The 21,174-nt window shown below is 41.6% G+C and overlaps 1 protein-coding gene across 10 annotated transcripts in view; it reads right to left on the bottom strand.

Annotated features, from left to right (window-relative positions):
* Nucleotides 1-20,955, bottom strand: part of MAP4K3 (mitogen-activated protein kinase kinase kinase kinase 3) — a 79,134-nt gene extending 58,179 nt beyond the window's left edge. For 2 of the 10 annotated variants that reach the window (XM_061350318.1, XM_061350314.1), the window contains exons 1-4: nt 20,700-20,955; nt 10,923-10,980; nt 8,213-8,303; nt 2,101-2,165 (exon numbers count right to left, since the gene is read on the bottom strand). In XM_061350318.1, the coding sequence (XP_061206302.1) occupies nt 2,101-2,165; nt 8,213-8,303; nt 10,923-10,980; nt 20,700-20,807 (322 nt within the window). In that variant the 5' untranslated portion in view covers nt 20,808-20,955. Of the gene's footprint in view, nt 1-2,100; nt 2,166-8,212; nt 8,304-10,922; nt 10,981-13,629; nt 13,934-20,699 lie in introns of those variants that run through there. The other 8 variants (XM_061350317.1, XM_061350320.1, XM_061350315.1 and 5 more) reach the window with 7 other exon arrangements.
* Nucleotides 20,956-21,174: the final 219 nt, after the last annotated feature.

The raw sequence follows: 21,174 nt of genomic DNA, 5'->3' as shown, positions 1-21,174 counted from the left end.
TTATTAAATTCAAAACTGTGTAGTCCCATTGGAATGGAAACCACTAACTCCCTCCATACATAAATCTCTAATTAAGAGGAAAAAGAAATAGAAGCAGTGATTTAATCACAACTCTTTCCCCTACACAAACTCATGTTGTCCTGGACTGGGCTGGACTCCCAACCCAGTGACTCAGAGTTGCAGCAAACTCTGCTCAGTCCCATTTGAGCCCTAGGAAGTTCCTTCTACTATTTGTGACCTGCTCTCTCCTTCCGTCCTTCCCACCTGCTCTCTCTGCAGCCATGCAACCTGATCTCAAGCTTTTCAACTCTTTTCCTGCATGAGCTACCAGCTGCTGCTCCTGGGCTTGCCATACCACACACCTTCTCAAACTCTCCCCCTGAGCAGCAGGCTCAGAAGCTTCCCAAGGAAAGTTTTCCTCTACCTCCAGTGTCCCATTTCACTCAAGTCTCTTAAAGTAAAACAATTCAATTCTGAACAGCTCCATAAAGCAAACACTGAGTAACAAGCGAGAAATGGCCTGTGACTTGTCCCCATTCACTGGACTTTTAACCATGAAATTAAAGGATTTTAAGACCAGGAAATGCAGTTCTCACTGCAAGCTTCTCTGGTTTTGCAGAGAAAACAAATATAATAGTTGGATGGGGTTTCTCAAAGGAAACTGAAGTAGCAGGGCATTAAAAATGAAACAAGATTTAACTACCTGACTCCTCAGCTTCTACAAAACCCACAACCATAATATAAATTACTATCATGCAACACACATCTTTGAAACAGGTGTTGATGGTAGATCCATCTTCCTTTTTCTGACAGTAAAACTCCAAGTGCACATAAAACAAAATATATTAGCAGCCAAAGTACCTATTTCTAAGTACGGATGTTTGTGAAATTTAATTCTGATTAACTTAAACAACTTAAGATTACAGAGGCCTTCAGGTTAATCAGAATAAGATCTTCTGGACTGCAATTAAGATCAGGAAAGAACCTTCCACCCTATTGGCAGTGAAGACAAAAATCAGCTGCAACAGGAAACTGCTCCTGTATGACATCTGTTTCAGGCATTTATGAGGCATGAGCTCATTTCCTACTCTACAGGTGTTCCACATAACAAAGCCTATTAAACATGATGCTTCTACCAACACTAGCAAAGATGTGAAGGGTCAACGAGACCACACTAAAATGACTACACTGTAAGCATGGTGTGAACTTGCCAATTAGTGCCTTGTTTTAACTGATACACAAATTGTCTGCATGTAAGAGAAAAATGAAGATACTAGCATATAAAATCTTCACAATTTAAAATATGGACAGATTTTCAGTCTGAAAAACATTACGTGGGAACTACAGGGCCACTACTCACAGCATACTCTTTTCCTAAGCAAATCTTTATTTCAGGGCAAGAAAATCCCTCAAAACTGATTTTGTCCCTTGAAAACCAGCAATTGACTGGTCCTCTCTTTATGCAACAGATTCATGCACAGCTCTTGTTTCTTTGACCACTCTTTGACCACTTTTATCACCGCACCTAAACCTAAAGCAAAAATAGATCACACCTCTGCATTTCACATGTCATGCATGCAGCACTAAAAAAAAAATAAAAACAAAATAAAAAAAATAAGCCATTGTGGCACTACTGCTATACAAATATTCAAAAGATCATTGCTTACCAAGGACAAAAGCATCTGTGCTAACCAATCTAGGTATCTATAGACAGTGCTATAGATTATATTAAAACAAAGTTCAAAAAGCTCAGAAATAAAATGGCTATGAACTAAGAAAGCACATCAGGATATAACATTTATTTTTACAATGAACTAGTCTGATTTTACAGCTTCTGAAAGAGTGGTGCTGGGTACACAGTAGTGATGGTTACTGCATGGAGCAACTTCTGCTTATCAAAATAAAAACGCACTATAGCTAATTTTGTTTCAAAAACCAAACCTAAACCATTATATAATACATAAACTAAAATTGACCTTCAATGGATTATTGTGGAAACCACATCTAGGATTTCTCCTCTCCGATTACAAAACACTGTCACCATCTCCCTTTTTTGAAAATAAGCTTTACTTAGATTCTAAGGAATTAGTCTTGACATACCATGATAAATATCCTGTAGAGAGCCACCTCCACAAAACTCCATGCAAATCCATAGCTTGTCTCGTCTAAAAAGTGAACAAAACCATTCATTAGCTGTCAGATTTGAAAATAGCACCTGTAAAAGTCAGAAGACTCAAATACTATAAAGCACAACATAAAGCTTTCTACTATGCAAAGTACAAGTCAAATAATGAATGTAACTTAAACTTGACATGATAATTCACTGTCAGAAGAGTGGCTAATGAAATACTCAAAATATTTGAGGGTTTATTGGAGTAACAGGGACAGTATAAGTGCACACTGATTTTTGTTCAAGACTTACTACAAAAGTGAAATATATTTTTACTGAGGGGAAAGCAAACAAATGTGGGTTCGTATCTCTTCCTCATTTTCACTTCTCTCCCACTTTTTTTTCAGAGCAGAGGAATTAAAACAAACAAACAAAAAAGGGAACCCCAAACAAAAAGCTGTAGGGATCTCTCTCAACAAATGGAGTGAAATTCCAGTGCTTTAGTCAAAGCTAGGCAGAGTGGAGCCCGTGGTGTAGCTAAGTGACTTCACAGATGAAGACTTTTCCTTTAAAAATACCTATGGATATTTTTGGTGGCAGAGTCAGAAGGAAGTTCTTTAGATTTCTCTTACTAAGGTGATCAGCTCGACTCACTGTATCTCTATAAAAAGTGCTCTCCAAGAATAGACAACAGGCTGAAGGATTCAAAGGTATCTTCCATTACAGATGCTGAATTCTATTTTTGCTTGGTATTTTTCACTGGTAAAACAGATGTACCACACGCAGCTGCAGAAAAGTATTTTGGAGAGCAGGAAGTGTAGGACTTGCCTAAACATTCTTGGCTATCAAAACATGCAGGAAAGAAAGATCACATACAATCACCAGACTGGGACACAGGACAACCAAAGGAAAAACTGGTGACTATTCTGCAGCTTGCCCATGAGCCCTGATCTTTGATTGCTTGCATTCATAGCATTCTGTTCAGAATAACTGAGACACCGTTGTGGCCAACATCCATGGAAGTGTTTTGCAAGGCAATGGTGTAAGTGCTGAGCCTATTTCCTTAGCTGCAAATTGCAAGTATTTCTGACCAGCAGATAACAGCTAGAATAGCTGCTGTTGCAAGGAAGAACTCTCTTTCTTGGATGTCCTCCCCTTTTATGTCCATAGTCTACATGGTCCTCCAAGCTATACCCTGGCTGCTTCCTCTAGTGATGGGAAAGATATTGTCCAGGCATTACAGAGGTTTTAAGCAATGGGGGTCCCTGGCTGTTAACTCCATACATTTCTAGGGGTTAATTAAACCATTGCTTGAAATAATATGAAGTCTTTTTACTGAAATAACTGGTCAAAGTGAGACACAGAGGCAGTATGGCAACCTGTGAAAGAAAACAGAATTAACAATGGCAACAGGGAAACATGCATAAGAAGCACTGAAGAGACAGACATTCGCAAGCCCCTTGTTCATCCCCCACAGTTGTCAGGACTCAGGGACACTTTTGGAGGCACTGGGCTCATGAAGGCCACCCTTTCCCATGTGGCTGCATCCTGTTTGATGCCAACAGCAGCACAGTATAGAAGTGAAAAAAAGCCAGGAGCACCCGGGCAGCCTTGGGACAGCAGCAGAGCACCCAAAAAGAAACAGGAAGTAGGTAAGTGTTGTAATTCACACCTTTGCTTACTGGGCATTAACTTCCCAGTGTGGAAAAGCTCTACAGAAAAGGAAGAAAAAAGACTGCATTTTTAATTCCCTATCTAGCTTTTCATTATTGTGTCTTAAGTGCTCTAAGACAGGTGAAGATCCATGTAATCAGCAGTAAGTGTATACAGTTGTCTGTCTGCAGAGCATATGGCGAGCACAGCAAACAAAACAGAGACAGGATCAACAGTACTATTTCGTGTCTGCAACCTGACAGTAAGGCAGAAATCTGACTGTTGAAAAATCCCTATGTAAACAAAAGCAAAGAGTGGGGCACAATATGCTCATAAGTGCCAAGTATGGGATGATGGTATTTTTCTTACTGTTGTTAGCATTGAAAGAAACTTAGAAAACAAAAGGTCAGACAACAGAGGCCTCAAAGACAGCCATTCAGTTGTTCAAACAAAAGAGAAGCACTACACAAAAGAAAGAGGAGGGGACCAAGAAAGGGCACAAAAAAGTGCCAAAATATATACTTTATTTTCCATAAAATTCTGGGTCTACAAAGGTAGATTTTGATACCCTGAGACAGGAGGAAAATTTCTTTTAAAGAAAAAGCACCCCCAGCCTGAACACAGCATCATGAGAAGAGGCACTGTTTCAATATAAAAAAATTTCAGGAAAGTTGAATGCAAAATTGTTTGTTCACAGTCTCTGTGCATGAAATTTTAAGAAGTGATCAGAAACAGCTTTTTATTAGTAAATACTAAGCAATCTGTTCCCACTTTGACTGAAGAAGCAGCTGGTAAAACAGTGCTTCTACAATGCAAATAATCTCACCTCCAGAAACAAACACAAATGGAACCATCACATTCTGGTCAGAAGTTTGTATGTTAGAAATACAGCTCAGGGTAACTTCAACAGCACTGCAGAGCCCCAGCCCTCCCCCTCTGCTGCTCCTCACTTACTACTTCTGTCTCCTGAAAAGGTTTATAACAATGTCTTTCAGTTTTGTGGAACACACCAGACAACGTCAGACATCAAGAAAATGCTGACACAACTTCCTTCCCATTACTGCAGACAGGTACAAAAAGTCATCACACCTTAACACACAAAAAGATGCTCTCTTCCCAAAAGAAAGGAAGGCTTTGAGGTTGGGAGGAAGATTAAGGAGGTGCAACAGGAAGGTGGGACACCATATGATCCCAGCCATACAACTTTCAGATATGTAGCATCCATTTAAGAAGCTTAACCACCACAACATGGGAACTCCCCAATACTGCCTTTAGGAAATCACAGAACGGTTTAGGCTGGAACGGACCTTAAAGCTCATTCAGTTCCAATCTCCTGCCATGGGTAGGGACACCTTCCACTAGACCAGGTTGCTCCAAGCCACATCCAACCTGGCCTTGAGCACTGCCAGGGATGGGGCAGCCACAGCTTCTCTGGACAACCTGTGCCAGGGCCTCACCACCCTCACAGGGAAGAACGTCTTCCTAATGTCTAATCTAAATCTCCCCTCTGTCAGTTTAAAGCCATTCCCCCTTGTACTGTTCCTACATACCCTTGCAAAATTCTCTCTTCAGACTTCTTGTAGGCCCACTTCAGGTATTGGATCATTAGATCCCTTGCAAACTTCACCACCTTACAATCTGCATGCAGCTGTCAGACAGACTAGTAACTCAACAAATTCTCAAAAATTTTAATGTGACTTTAGGGTATGAAACAGTATTAAGAATTGACTGTTCATGCACAAGCAGCAGCCTGCCAGCACTGCACAGAAGGAAGCAATATACAGTTTATGTTAACCTTCAGATTAACCTTAAACATTCAAAGGTGAAATGCAGACACTCCCAGTTTGGAATGCCAAGACCCTACATGTACACACACTCTATCTGTATGCACACCCACACAAACTTGCACATAATGCAGCTCCCATACCAGCTCAGTGTTAATAAAAAGCATTCAAGCTGCCAAGACAAGCACCCTTCAAGGTATGGGATGCCGGAACAGCATGGCTTGTTGGTTTTATGTTCAGACTTTGATCCTTTCCTGCACACGTATATACAAAAATGCAAGCAGTACACTATCACACACTCCAGGCCTCACTGAGCATGGCATGCAGATGGTGCTCCTCCAATGGGCTAGTCAATGGCTTACTTTCCTCTTCATTCTCATGCCTTCAGTTCATTTCCACTTAATCTTCTCCTGAAAATACATTTACTCTTGGAAATTTCCTTCATGCTCTACACTAAACTATGTCTGTGAAGGACTAATATGACCAGCTTTTCCATTACAGACCTTCTAAATGACTATAAAGGGAATATAATTCAAAACACAGATTCTATTGACCTTAATCACAACTGTCAGTATGCAATACTTTCACTCATCAGACAAAAGCTAACAAGTATCAAGAAGGATGCAGTGAACCCCACCAGTGATAAAACATCATTTCAGTGAGCATTCAGAGCTACCAGGGACACTGAATTAAAGAGCCCGGAAGAAGAAACTCCTCAAGTCTGCTAAGCTCCTGCATGAGACCTCAGCTTATCTAGCATTTATTCCCAGGACTTTCTCCCCAAACACTGCCTCCAAGTTCTGGCACACTCAACTTGTCCAATTTCAGTTTGGTCCAACTATGCAGGCGCTCAGCATCAAGGTCACCAAGAGCACCACAAAGTGCTCCACAAGCCATTTCAACATCCTGCCCCAGAGCAAAACAAGGAACACATAACAACAGCTCCCTAAGCAAGCCAGAGAGCATGTTAGCTTTTCTCTAGGTCTGCAAACGTACACAAAATCAGGCACTGATGGCTAGAAAAGAAACAGTAACTGTATTTCCTAAGCTTTGATCCAGAAGGAATGTAAAAGAAATGCAGTATTTTATAAGATAACTTGGTCACATTTGACAGGATTTTTAAAATAAAAGATGAGATGCACTCCAAATACAAGAGCCAAACTGTGCCCTAAATTCCTGCTTCAAAGATGGTAATTTTTTTGTTGAAAGGCTTTAATGCACCAAGATTTTTTTACGTGAAAATACTTCCTATATCTTTCCGTCCCCAAACCAAAAGTACTTGGCCTACATTGCTGAAAAGCTTTTGGATGCAGCAGATAGCCATCATGGAGAGCTTCATCTGGAGTTGCTGAAGTCTACTATGCATATGAGTAACTCAGCTTGGTATCTTCCCATTATGAACGGGGTCTAGCAACCTTCACAACACACACAGACACATAGAACTGTAGAATGGTTTGGGTTGGAAGGGACCTTAAAGCTCATCCAGTTCCAACCCCTGCCACAGGCAGGAACACCTTCCACTAGACCAGGTTGCTCCAAGCCCCATCCAGTCAGGCCTTGAACACTGCCAAGGATGGGGAATCCACAGAGCTACCATGTCCCACATATGCTGTTCCCATGCAGACAGAAGATACGCAAATATCCAACAGGAACAAGAAGCCTCTGCCATAAAGAGCATCCTGACTTTTTAGAGTCTTTTACAAGCTTTTGATTACATTGCATTATATGCTTAAAATTATGACACAAGGTTCACAAAATGCAGCATTAAAAGTTCTAGTCCTTGAATATCAAGCAATTGCTATATCTAGCATAAAACATTCGCCAGGATGGATTAAAAAGAATTATAATAGCAAATGTTATTAGAAACTACCTAGCAACATTCTCAATAATGAGGTTTTGTATGGAGTTTACTTTTTACAAAGTTAAGCACAGTACCTTACAAAAGGAATTACACAAAAGAATGAGAACAATCTACATATACTAAGTGTTTTAAACAACTCTACAGCTCAAGAGAAAAAAAGGTAAGAGTTTAAATATCAATCATTTCTAGATTTCAAAACAAAACCAAATCATAAATCACCAGCGGGCTTTTTAAGGCTGCACAGTTTACATTCTAAGGTATTTCAATATGAAATTGTCCTTGGAGCTTAACACAGCACTACTGGTCTTGAGCAAGGAAAAAAACCAACTGTTTTTTCCCCTCCTTATTTGTCCATATCTTTCAATTTTGAATTCTTAACTTTACATGACATGAGTTAGAACATTTCTGAGGACTCTGTGTTATACCATAGTTATACCTCCTAAAGGTTTGCAAGTTTAAGAGACATTTTATTGAAACAGATTTAAAAAACACTATATACACCGATTCTTTCTTCATACTTGTGCTTAATTTTGCATTTATGTATTAAATGCAAAGCTTTGAAATGAAAACTCATTTCCAAGGACACATGACCACATGGTCACTGAAGGACTGTGCAAAGAGAAACAACTTCTAGACAGACACGGTAGTAAACAGAACTGATTTTAAGGTAAATTAAAAAATATATATATACAAGTGTATAATACTTATTTGGTAAATTAAGTTTTGCCTAAGTCACCTTATAGACCCATCGTTTACAAGGAGATAGAAAGGCATTTTTAAGCAAGCAAAAGAAACAAACTGTACCTGAGATAGCTGCCAAAATAAGCAACAATGTTTGGATGTTTACAGTCTTTCATCATAATGATTTCCTGCTGTACAACAGCAAAATCTTCTCCTGAAAAGCAGAAGAATGAATATTTTCACCAGCCTGGTTCATACCCACCCCTCAACTAGACTTTCAGTACAAGTTTATAAAATTAACATTTTGAGTAATTAAAATTTATCTGCATGTTTCACAGGCATAAAAAGCAGTTGTTAATATTTATTAGCAAGGCCTTAGCAATAAGCACCTATATTCTTAAGAAGCTTCATTCTGGGCCAGACAGACCTCACATCTGCTATCTGATACCTCTCTGGTCATAGCTCTTTCTAAAGTCTTCATTTCCCCCCTGAGACCCAACTGTGTCCATCTGCATACGTCCTATCAATAGCCCAGGTTCTTAAAAACTTTATTTTTGGCCACATGTCCAACACATGTCATCTTCCTGAGCAAAAAGCCCCATTCAGTAGTAGGCTGCTGCTGTGACTCCTTGGTAAACTTGGTAAGCACATGAATTTATAGACTGTGTATGTCCAGATAAAACACTGACACAGTTGTGGCATTTACCACATTTACTATTTGGTATCTCCATTGTCCCTGTCCTTCTATAAAAGGTTCTTACTAGATGCATATGCTGAAAAAATCATGTATGAAATTGAAAAGCCAGAGACATTTTTGATTTGGGAGTGTCAGGCAGGGGTTTTATGAGAAAGTTAAAAAGAGAAGATGAGAAATACCAAATGTAAGAGAATGACAGAAACAGATATTTGACAGCATTTTTAATTAGGAAATACATGTCAAGTGCTCTTTTGCAGTTCAGTATCTTAACACAGGGACTCCCCTGAAATGTCTTAGGCCATAAGGGCATGTAGTAGTGAGTTAGGTATATTATTTACAAAGTTCTTATGATGTTTGTTTAGTTAGTAGACATACAAGGTTCACAAAAACGAAGTCATTCCCACTAAGGTATTCCCACTCAATGACTTCATAGGTAAAGTAAACCTGAAGGCCTAAAATAACTGTTTAACTTAATGAATAACTTCAAAGACTCTTTAAGCAAGTTGGGGGGGGGGAAACCCACGAGAAATTTCAACATATGTCAAAATTCTCCTTTACATATACTGCTGTAGCACACTTCAACATAACTCAAAAGAGCTTTTAAACCAGAAGCCAAAGCTATTGTCTAGAAAGTTGAATACAGACACTAGGTTCATATTTATGAGTTGTTGCAACTCAAAAATCACTTCTCAAATACAGCTGTTAATTTCAAATGTAACACACCTTCCAACAGAACTGGTCAAGCTATTACCCAAGAAAACGTGTTTTATGTTTCTCCCAATACATCAACATACTGGTGACCTATCCACGTCGTACTTTCTAAACCAGAAATCTGATATTCACATGTGTTTTATTAACTGATAGCAAATCTCAAAGCACAAGCTGCAAATTAACATCACAACAGGCTGTCTACTATCCGTTGTATTTTGCTGATGGCTCACTGTATCCTGGCTAGACCTGTAGATATGCAAATGCTGAAGAGCAAACTAGAAATCATTTTCCTCTGTGACAGGACAAGGTTTCTCCATTATTTGACCAGGGTATTATTAAATTACCATAATATTAATATTAAATTAGCATCAACTTTATAGGAAGTGCCTAACATTCCTAACTCTTAATCTTCACACTCTCTCCCAGTCTGTAAACTTGCAAAGAAAGCCAGTGCCACAGCTGTGGAATGTGGACACTGCCTGTTTGAGGCTGAGTCAAGCCTCTACCACAACTGGAAGCAACAACTACAGAGACACACTGAGCCCGCTGAGCAAGCAGAGGGTAGCTGAAGTGCATTCTCTGTGCACTTTCTTTAGCATCCAAGGCTGCCAAAAATACTTTAACTGCAAGATACCAGTTGTTATCCCCATCAGCACAGCTTGAGGGCAAGTTATCCCAGCTGCAGTGCATCCCCAGGCTCTGCTCACAGCTCAGCTAAATCACACAGCACGATTCTCCAAGCACAACCTATGTAACACACTACTTTCTTTCCTGCATTTGCTCCCACTACATCTTGAAATGGAGCACAGTGAGTTACAAGTTAAACAAGAAGTCTGGACATTTTACTTCCGAGATGACTGCACTGTAATTCAACAAGGCTAGCCATAGCGACAGAACAGAAATTGCAGGCTGATACCTGTAGGGCGCATGTGTTTTGTGAAATCACAACATCAGCATAGCTCAAGTGCACCTCTAGCATACAGTGAGTCTTAACCAAAGACTCTTTAAGATAATTTCAGGAAACGTACTCAACTCCCAGATACTAGTGCTCAGCTATTATTTCACCTTTCCTTCTCCATTTCTCCCTCTATGCTCTCTCCAGATAAGTCCTTTTCTGCCTTGCTGGCTTCCTCACTTCTTTTGCTCTATACAGGGTTTTGTGTCGCATCAAATGTAAACATAGTACTTTAAGACCAAAATACCCAACATTCTGAAATTCTAATCAGCTTCCCTTTAACCAATCACACTTTTTCCCCTTACATTTTGCTTCTCATGCTTAGGGATTTTTTTTAGAACAGTGTATTTTGTCCCCAATTAAAAGGCAAAAAAAAATCCCTTCTTTCAATAAGGATTCAATTTTGTACAACTGTATTTTAGGCACAGAAATATTTCGTTTCTGTGGCTGTAGAGTTAAGTAACACTTACCTGGTTCTAGTTTTATTACTTTAATTGCCGCCAGCTCACCCGTGTTCACATTTCGAGCCTGCAAAAAAAAAGTAAATAAAATAAAAATTTAACTTTAGAGAGCAGAACACAGTAACCAGCTCTGCATTCTCAACATTCTCTGACAACACAGAGTCCAAGAGCAACTGAGATACACAAGGGTCTAAAACAGTCAAGCCACTTGCTGGTTTGAGAGGTTTCTTGGTTGTCTGGGGTTTTTCTAAGCATAAACTCTCTCAGGAGAAGTCAATAAATTAAAACACCTTGTATTAAATTAAAACACATTTCATACAATGTTAGATTCACCCTCCCTCCCAATACACCATGCATTTATTTTTATTTGGCTTACAGCTTTTATTTTTATTAGATAAGCACCATTTTTTGAATTCCATATCCAAAATGCTTATTTAAAATAATCTGTGTCTGTGCTTAATGACAGTGAACCACACTGTAAGAATTCTATAGCTAGTATGCTATTCTCCAACACACATTTGTAGGAAAGACTCTTCCAACAAAGCCTGGATTTATTTTCTAACAACAAAGCAAGCCCTCTCAAAGAAACCCACTACCAACACCAAAAAAGAAACCAAAACCACAAACCAAAAAGACACAACCAACCACAAAAACGTTCGGCAGCTATTTTTTTCAGAGCTCTGAAGCTTTAAGTATGCTCAGGAAACCCTACACTGCCACACAACAGTCCAAAATTATGCAAGTCTTCAACCACGCTGTACTTCCATGTTAAAACCCATAAACAAACCGATCACAAACATACTGACTGCAAAGCAGTTATAACATACACACATCTCACAGCAGACAAGCGATGCCCAGGGTGCATCAAGTGCTGCACCCTTCAGCATACATGACTGCTTCCAAGATTCCCATGAGAGCAAGGCAATGCCTCCTGCCAATTTCATTATGTGTCCCTTGGTCTTTGCTCTCCACTAGTGTCAGCATCCTCCCCTTGCTGCAAGGGTGCAAAGAAAACAAGCCAGCAACAAAGGAGTTAGAAAGCATTCCCCTGGCATGTGCAGCTCTGTGGCAAACTTGAGCAGCTATTACTCAGCACCTTAACTGCATTTTGTATGGTGCTCTGTCATGCAAAAGCCTGCGATCTACTGAGTAACCAAGGAAGCTAAACTTTTAACAGGCCATTAAAGAGCAATATAAATTACGATATAATGATTTCTCTTCTAGAACCGTCGCACTTGACTACTGACTGAAAACCAGGAAGCCATTTGCCCAGTGCTTTCAGGATACTTCTGTGCCTCTGCACCCAGCCATGGAGAGAGAGCAGCAAAGATGCTCCCCAGCACCAAAGCAGCAGCTCCTGAAGGATACTCTGCTACAGCCTCTCCTCTCCCCAGGGAAGTCTTGGTACCCAATGCACTGTGCTGGACCATTAATGCACTGCATGCCATGCTCACTCTATCCCCTACACAGGGCACAGAAGGTGAGACCAGTCCTGCTTTTGCTTATTCCCCTCATCCGATTGCAAACCAAAAAAGGCCAGAATTACAGAACTTAAGATACAGACAGGTGCCCACCCTTTATGCTGCTAATGGTGTCACTGAAGTCACTGTAGGAGCTCGGGGGCTCAAACCTTTTGTTTACTGGCCTGAGACTCACCAAATACTGTAAGGTATCAATTCTTAACGTAGCAGCTAAACAGCTGCTTGTGAAACACCAAGTGGAGGGAAAAAAAACAGACTACAAAAAAAAATGGCCAGCAATACAATCTGGAAATAAGTACAATATGTATTCCTGTGTTTAGAAATCTACCAAGCTCACTCCTAGCACAGCCTATTTCAAACCTCTCACTGTTCCTTGGTGTGGCAATGATCTTCTGCAGTACTGGGAGTACTGGCATTTGCAAATAATTTGCAGGCAGATGGTTATGGATAGATCTTGAGACCAGTGGGAATTCTATAAAAATCAAGGAGTAGTCCAAACTTGATAAACTGTGGAAACGAACAGTTAAAAAAATCAAATTTCTCTGGCAGCTTTCCCTGGAAGTCATTATTTGCCCACCTCAATGACACAGCAGTGTCTCCACTCATCACTGTGTGGTGGAAAAAAGACAAAGCACAGGAGTTCCTTTTATATGTACCAGAGAATGAAGGCAACATATGAGAAAGTGGCATCATTGAAGCATGAATTAGGATTCTTATTGCTTATTTCTTTTTCCAGCACATGCTTCCCATAGTGAGAAACAAAACCAGAGGCAAGATGTTCATTAATCAAAGGTCAACACTTTTTAGCCTCCAAGATTAATAAGAAAAATTACTGAAGCTTAATGAAGACTAACAAGGAAGTATTCTTGATACCTGAAGACACAGTTGGGTCTACTTGTCCAAGTAAGGTAATCAATGGGAAAAAAACTGCAGTGGATACACGTGAGGACATCCTGAAGTTATTTATCCTGCATGCAGCTGGGATGTGCAAGCCAAGCTGGAAACATCTGACAGGCTTCAGGGACATTGCTAGTCCAGCAAAAAAAGTTTGTTTGTTTTTTTATTAGTATTGTAACAATACTGTGCCCAGCTGTCAGAAACTTGTTTCTCTCACTATGGCTTTATATGTCACTAAGCTGTGCAGAGTGTGATGGCAACTAAAGCAAGACAGAAGATAGTCAGGAGCTAGTGACAATTTTGGAGTAAGTCTGATTAAAAGACATGAGAATACTCACCACAAAGTCTTATGTGCTGGTGATGCCACGAAACTATCAACAGCAGACAGACAAATCTACAGATACATTTGGAGCAGGACATATAACATCCTAGCCAAAGGAAGAGTCCAAGCAGCAGGCAGCCTTGCCAAACCTGTGCTCTTCACACTTCATGGCTGATTCACACCCCTCCCATCACAAAGGGATTTCATCTTCAATGGCATGTCAAAAGAACTGCTCAAGATTATGGGCAGGGAAGCACAAACACTGTCTTTTCACCTCTAGCTTAGGCATTTCTTCTTGTCTTCAAGAACAGCAGTAGTGGGACTCTGGGCAGCTGGTCATTCTCTGCAACCATGAAAGCCAGAAAGGAGGAACAAAACCTGATTTAATGCAGGTCTCAGTGCCTCTAGGAACAGCAGGCTAACAACTCCTAAGGGCATGAACTGCCACTTAAGAAAACATGACCTGAAGTTGACAATCTGAGTAAGCTTTCACTTTGCATCCTATTTTATTTGGGTTATCAGCATTAAATGTATCTCAAATCAGAATATGAATTGCCTTTGTTAATTTGAATATATAAGAAAAAAAGAGATTATTCCAATTGTAGTGACACAAGGGTTCCTTGCAAAGGATAATGATGGCGACCAAGTACCTCTGACAGGTTTCACAAGTTCTCATCACAAGCCTAGATGAATGAGACTGAGAAAGAAGTATTGTATGTTTTCCAGCATGTGCTGGAGCCAGCTCTGACTCTGAATTTGAGGATGCTTGTGTACATACCATACAATAGCTCAGTATCTTGAGGACATGGCCTTATGCTTTCATTCAGCATAATCACACTAAAGTTGCCAATTACTTATGGGTTTTGAGATTCGAGCATCAATAAAGATTAGGTGGCTGAAGAACAATTTCAAGCAAATATTTTTGAGTTGGCAAATGCAACCAAAAATTTCAAAGTGCCATGTAGGAAAATGCACATTCATTTTTGGTTTCCACTTGCACCTTACATGTTCCAACTCTCACCCTTTTTGGTGATGAGGTTAAAAGCAAGAACCAGGAGTTTTTTCCGCCATCCCTGAGCAGGAGCCTGCAACCAATCCCTTTAAATGCAGATTTCATTATGTCAATGGGAATGCATTATACAGGTCTTCCAGAAGCAAAGATCAGCCTACACCACCTGCATCTACACATGGCTGCTTATTAAATGTATATAGCATTTATATAATGTCTGCTCTGGAAAACCATGTAAGAATCCTCATTCTACCAGCAGCTAAAGGAATAATACTCTTCCAGAGATCCACATTGCCATAACTGGTGTTTTAAAAGAAAATCCACCAACTGCAAAGTCAAGCTGAAGAAGCATTGCCTAATTCAAAAGAAATAATTATTAATGTCTTTGTGACAACAGTAGGAGATCGGATCAAAACACTGTATAAAAACCTGCCACCCACTAGAAATAAGAGCTAAAAAATCCAGGTTCTGTTGTTACTATTATACGAAAATCCATTACCAAAATGCCTCACAATTGGAAAGATCCTATTACTCTGAAACAGAGAAGGAAAGAGCAATGGGTAGGGGAGTACTTGGATGGGCTCTATTTGGAAACAAGAGGGGCAAAGCAAGAGACATGTATGGTGTATATCTGAAAAGGAAGGGAAAGAATAAAGGGGGGAGGAAGGCTGATATTCAGTACTGCCCCTTAATGTATGCCACAACAGCAGATTTGTAAGTAGTGCTCTGCGCAGTTGAACCAATACAGACATAAAATCCAAGGAGGTAAATCTCTTGCCAAGTTTATATTTGTCCTTCAAATGAAACCTAGTAATATAAAGCATATAATGCTGCAATAAAAAACTGGCCAAAAAGCAAATCTAAGACAGTAACAACAGGACACTTCTGGTTTTGACTACTTTCTATGTGAACTGTTGAAAATGTAGAGCAGCAATTTCTAAACAAGTTGCTACTCATGCGATAACTGGTCCCAGGGAACAGACAGGCTTCCTGAACTGGATTAGCTCTGCTTCAGGAAAATGAACCCAAATGGCTTCCCAACCCCCTTGCTTCCAGTCCTACATTCTTCCCCTTCAGCCTCTCTATAACCCACACAAGTCCCCAGCAGCAGATTCAACCCTACAAGCCAGCAGAAACTCACTTGCCCCTTCTTTTTGCTTAGTTTTCTGCCAGGTGAACCAACCACACCAGCCCAGGCACCACAGCGAGTGCCAGAGCTAACACCAGGTAAGCAGCAATAGAGCCAGGAGCAGGGTAGGGAATCACCCCTCTCTGGCAACAGTGAGCTGTTACATCAGGTCAGCTCATCATACAGAATCAAAGCTGTACTTAACAGGAACTGAACTAAGAATTACGCTAAAAATAATGAAGTTCCACATTCTGGTAGAAGGCATGATCCCAAAACCCAACAGAGCTACAATTTTAGAAAAAAAATGTTTTGATAAAGGTGATGTCAAACAAAAAGACCTGAAATGAAGCAAACAAAATTCCCTACACAAGGCATGGATTACTGGTTAACAAAAACACAGTCACAGAAACTACACCCTGTAGTACTTAGTCTGCACAGTAAAATTGGGATGGCAAAACAACCACCCCTCTCTGCCTGCCTGACAAGCTTCAAAAGACAATTAAAGCTGAAATTACAGCCTTCAAAATACAGACATTTATTCCTAGAAAAGTCAAATGGAGCTTCCAACTGTAAGCTCAATGAAGTAGAAATGAAGACCAAAGTGCCTATGAGAAAGCACACAACTAAAATGCACACTTTCAGTATTTCAGAAGCAGCAAAGCTGTAGAAGAATTGATACCTTACTGGATCAGCCCAGGAAAGAGGAGAGCAAGGACACAGACATGGAAGAGATTTGTGCTTAGGACTCTGCAAAATGGGAGTTCATCAAAATTCAGGTTCAGCTGCCTTGGACGCATCCTCTTCCAGCAACACACAGAAGTGCCATCAGAAACCAGACACTGGAACACGGCTGACAGCAGTAACAGTAACCAGGTGCTCCTCACAGATGCCCACAGGATCCAAGAGCTTCAGCGTGAAGCACTTGAGCTGTAGGCACATGACTTTCCTCAAAATCAACTCACAAGCCAAAGTGCTAGGGACCACCAAAAAAAAAAAAAAAAAATCAGACTTTTTCTTTTTAAAACGTGCACCTTAAGAGTGCAAAGCAAAGTGCACCTTACAGAGTCCTGCATCTTCATTTGTCAACTGTCTTAAGCCATAAATGACAAAAAGCATAAATTACAGAGGACCTGGGACTAGGCATGGTTAGCATGGCAGTTTCATACCAAGAGACACAAAAGTCTTTCTAAATGAGAGATGGAGTAAACACAGAGCAAACTACATTAAGCAACCACCTCATTTAACTCTAGGAGTATTTCCTGAAACTGAACAGGCCAGGGCAGTGTCTCTTTTTCACCATCAAACAAGCATAACTCTTCTACACTTTGCTGACCACCCTACACAATTAAATTCTTTACAACAGTGAAATACAGAAACACAAAGACAGAAGTGACCTGTACTACAGCAGAACTAGTTTTCACCTTTTCTAGTGAGTGTTGCTTTGGTCAAGAATATTTGACAGAAACAGAAGGTGACATGCAAGAATTTTCCTGACATGTAACTGCCCTTTTGCTATTAGTATCTAAACTATACTTTAGATGAAGCTATATTACTTGACAAGCAAATTTACTGAGACATAGAAAACAAACCCATATAAATAAAAGCATGATACGCAACACTCGAGTACTCAACTCAGAACGCTATTAGCATGTTGCCTCTGTTTTGTTACAGATGCATCAACCATCTGACAAAGCAGTAACTCGATCTCTCCGTTCTCTTCAGTCTTCTGAGGAGACATTTCTGGACATAGGAACAGATTTTAAGTCCTGTGTTTTACCTAAACTTCCAATAAGAACTTTGCAACATTAACATTCCAGCTATCTATAGGGGCAACATAGATAACACTGAAAAAATAATTAAAAAATCCAAACATCATCTCTCATACCCTCAACTGAAAACAGAATTATCTCCACTGATCATGTCTCTGGGACACATCAAGAATTAAACAACCCAGATACCATTCCATTTCCTACAACCAGCTTGCGATGGTACCAGTTAGAAGAGACACTTTGCTGTTGACTGTGCATATTTGAGAGCTAATGGCATGAACAAGTTACCCACTACTTTTCCTGTGATGAATTCATTATCATCTTCTCCAAGGCCTCTCTCAACACCAAACTTGGGTGGGAGGGCAGATTGTTATAAAGTGTTACTTCAAGCCAAAAATCCATACTTGCAGCGCTCTAGCACACTTTCATGTGCCAGCAAACAGCAGGACTCACAGCATCAGGATTGATATATCTGACCCATATCCTCTTCCCTTTGAGTCTCTGTAGTTCAGTCCACACCACAGGCTCTTACTTCAAATTCAAAAAATCTTCAGAGTAAAGACTCCACCTCTTTTACTTATTTTTATGTATTTTTTTTTCAAATAAACATCTAACCTATGTCCTGTTGCAGTTCAGCTAAAACAGAACAAGGAAGAAGATGCCAGCCTGCTTGGCTTTCAGCTCCTCAACACTTTGCCAGGAAAGCAGGTTACAGGAAGGTCAGCGTTTAGCAAGAATGTCAACATGACTGTCACTTATTAAGGTAATAATCCCTACTAACAGCAGAAACATCTCCCAGAATGGCTCTCCCTGCTAAGGAGAGGGAAACTGCAATTTACAAAAAATAGTTTGAAGCTGCCCAGGTACATCTAGTGCTTGGATCCACTCTGCTGAAATCCTGCCACTGATGAGCACCATCACCACAGTTAATCTCAACCTCACGCAATTATTTCATCAACCACAAAGCTAACCTACAGACCAACAAGATGAAGCAAATAAAAGAGGCTTTAGGAAATCCCTCACAAATTTAAGATAATGCCTTAATAAACTCACATGTGGATCACACTTAGGTCTATATTATTTCCTCTTTGTCATATTAAAAGTAAATAGCTTTCATTATTACTTTTGGACTATTTTCATGCTCCACTTTAAAAGCTTCTTGGGCCCAAATGCTCAAATCTCAAAACCATAAGTAAATGGCTTCTTTAAAATCTTCCCTCAATATGAAGCAGGCAATAATCCACTCAGGAGAAAAGCACATCTCATTTTCCATATGTTGTCCACAACCTGATCAGAAAATACTTACTTCTCTCTCATCTAGAAGAAATAAATAATTGTAAAACCAGCCTAGTGTGTTCTGATGCCGATACATCCCTTTCTAACCCAGCTCTCAGGAGGAGAGAACTTCAGCGCCTCAAACAAAAGTGACGAGCAGTGACAAATACTGGCCACACAGAGCACCGAAGTGAAGGCTACTGCAATACAAGTTCCATAACCATCAAGAAAACCTTGACAAATCCAATGAAACAAGTTTTATATGCCTAGTGGTATTGCAAATGTAAATATTTATTCTATGGTTGGAGGTAACATCCTCGAAATTAAACTGTAAACACTGATTACTTGGCTAATTCATATCCATCATAATAATGTAAAGAGCACTGAGAAAAACCTGATTGATATCACAGTCAATATGGCAGTTAAAAACTGCAACAGAAACAGAACTGAAAACATTAAGAGAACAGCTTGCAGGAAACAAACCCCCTCCCCCACAAAAAAAAACAGTGCATAAAGCAAGTGGAGTTGGATAATTAAAATCAACACAGCAGACAAATACTCTGAGGAAGCTGGCAAGGTGAAAACAACACAAAGCCCCCTTTCAATTAAACAATTAATAAAGCAGGGAGTTAGCACACTAAGAATACAGTAACAAGAGGATTTAGGACTTGAAACTTTCATAACATTTAAGCGAGCCAGGATTAAACCAAAATCACCCCAACCCAAAAAAGTCTTCATTCTAGGTGCACTCACCTAGTCAAAGCATCAGAGCAAGTTCCGTGTGCCTCAAATTGTGGAATGACTCTAAATGTTTCTCTATAGCCCTGCCTACGATGCAAGTTTTCTTAAACACACACACACACGCCCATTCTATGATGGCAAAACCAGACCAGAAGACACTTGGAAAGCACACGGTTAAAGTGATGCTTCCAACAGGCTGCACATAACAAACTTCCAATCTCCCCTCTGCTCTGTCACCAAACAGGAGAGCGTACCCAAGGGACAAGCTGTCACATCCCATCAGAAAAAGACTTCACCTTGCAAATAGCAAGCAACGCTGCAGAGCAGAGAAAAATGTCAGAGTACGACATAAAGCCCAAAAAGTCAACTGCTGATGCTTTAATTTTGGTTTTCCTACATTTCTGAAGTTAGGGCAGGATGATGAAAGCCTCTGATCTTAACGACACCCTTCCTGGCTCCCCAGTTTGCCTGGTCAGCCTCACGTTTTACAAAGACACAAGCACAAAACGCTGGTATTTTCACCCAAGACAGGGATGGGAGCAGTGGCCGGGATCAACACCCCTGATCGCTTCCAAGCACACCATTTCAAGTGACATTTCGGCTGGAAACGAGCGAGCAAACATGCAATTCCCGCACTCCCAAAGGTAGGTCTGGAGAGGAGCCGACCCCCAGGCCCCGCCCGTGAAGCGGACTCCCGAACCTGCACCCAACAGTGGCAAGCACGGACTCCCGGGGCGGCTCTATGGCCTCAGGAACCGAAGAGCGCCGCGGTCCCGCACCGGCAGCGGGGCCCGAGGGTCCTCTCCCCGCAGGGGTCGGCCAGGCCAGCGCAGGGAGAAGTGCGAGGAGCAGGGTCCCTCCAGAGGGGAGCTGAAGGCGGCCAAACCGGGCGTCCACGGGCCGCCAACAGGACTGAGACCGGTGTGACGGGACAGACTCCGCTAGAACCGGGGGAACGAGAGGCAAACGTGCTGCCCGCAACAGCGAGAGAAGGGGGGAAGGGGGGGGGTGAAAAGGGGGAATCGTCGCTTGGCAACAGAAGCTCCTCTGAGCTTTTGGAGGGGAAAACCGACCAGGCAACTGGCAACGGAACCCACCCGGGTGGGAACGGGGGGGAGAGGGAGAGACGACACAGCCGCGCCGGCCCGCGGAGCTGCGTCTACCTTGTAGACGTCGCCGTAAGTGCCGCTGCCGATGCGCTGGATGAGCTCGAAGTCTTCCTGAGGGTTGCGCCGGGACAGGTCGCACACCCGCCCGCCGCCTCCACTCATGGTGCCGAGGGAGGCCCTGCTCGGCCGCGGCCCCCCGGGCCGGGGGAGGAGAGCGGCGGGGAGGAGGGAACCCGAACCGGAGCGCTTACCGCCTCCCCCCAGCCCGCTCCGGCAACATGGCGCCGCGTCTCCACACTGCGCAGGCGCAGAAGGCGCCTCCCCGCCCCGCTACCCAGCCACCACCCTTACGCCTGCGCAGGCCGACATCAGGAAGGGCGGCCTCTATTGCGCATGCGCGGCTCCTGCCCCGCTGACCTCTGCGCAGCGTCCGACTGGGAGGGGTCCCGCAAGGTTGTCCCGCCCCCTGTGCGATGCCGCGCCCCGTGTGGCTCAAGGGGTTCCCGCCCCCCGAGCCCGGTGCTCTCCG

Source organism: Neopsephotus bourkii, unplaced genomic scaffold (assembly GCF_033783945.1).
Source record: "Neopsephotus bourkii isolate Nb327-2 ecotype Australia unplaced genomic scaffold, CSIRO-AGI_Nbou_v1 NB_481, whole genome shotgun sequence".
NCBI classification, from domain to species: domain Eukaryota; kingdom Metazoa; phylum Chordata; class Aves; order Psittaciformes; family Psittacidae; genus Neopsephotus; species Neopsephotus bourkii.
Note: the sequence above shows the minus strand (reverse complement) of the source record. Positions and strands in the feature narration are given on the sequence as shown.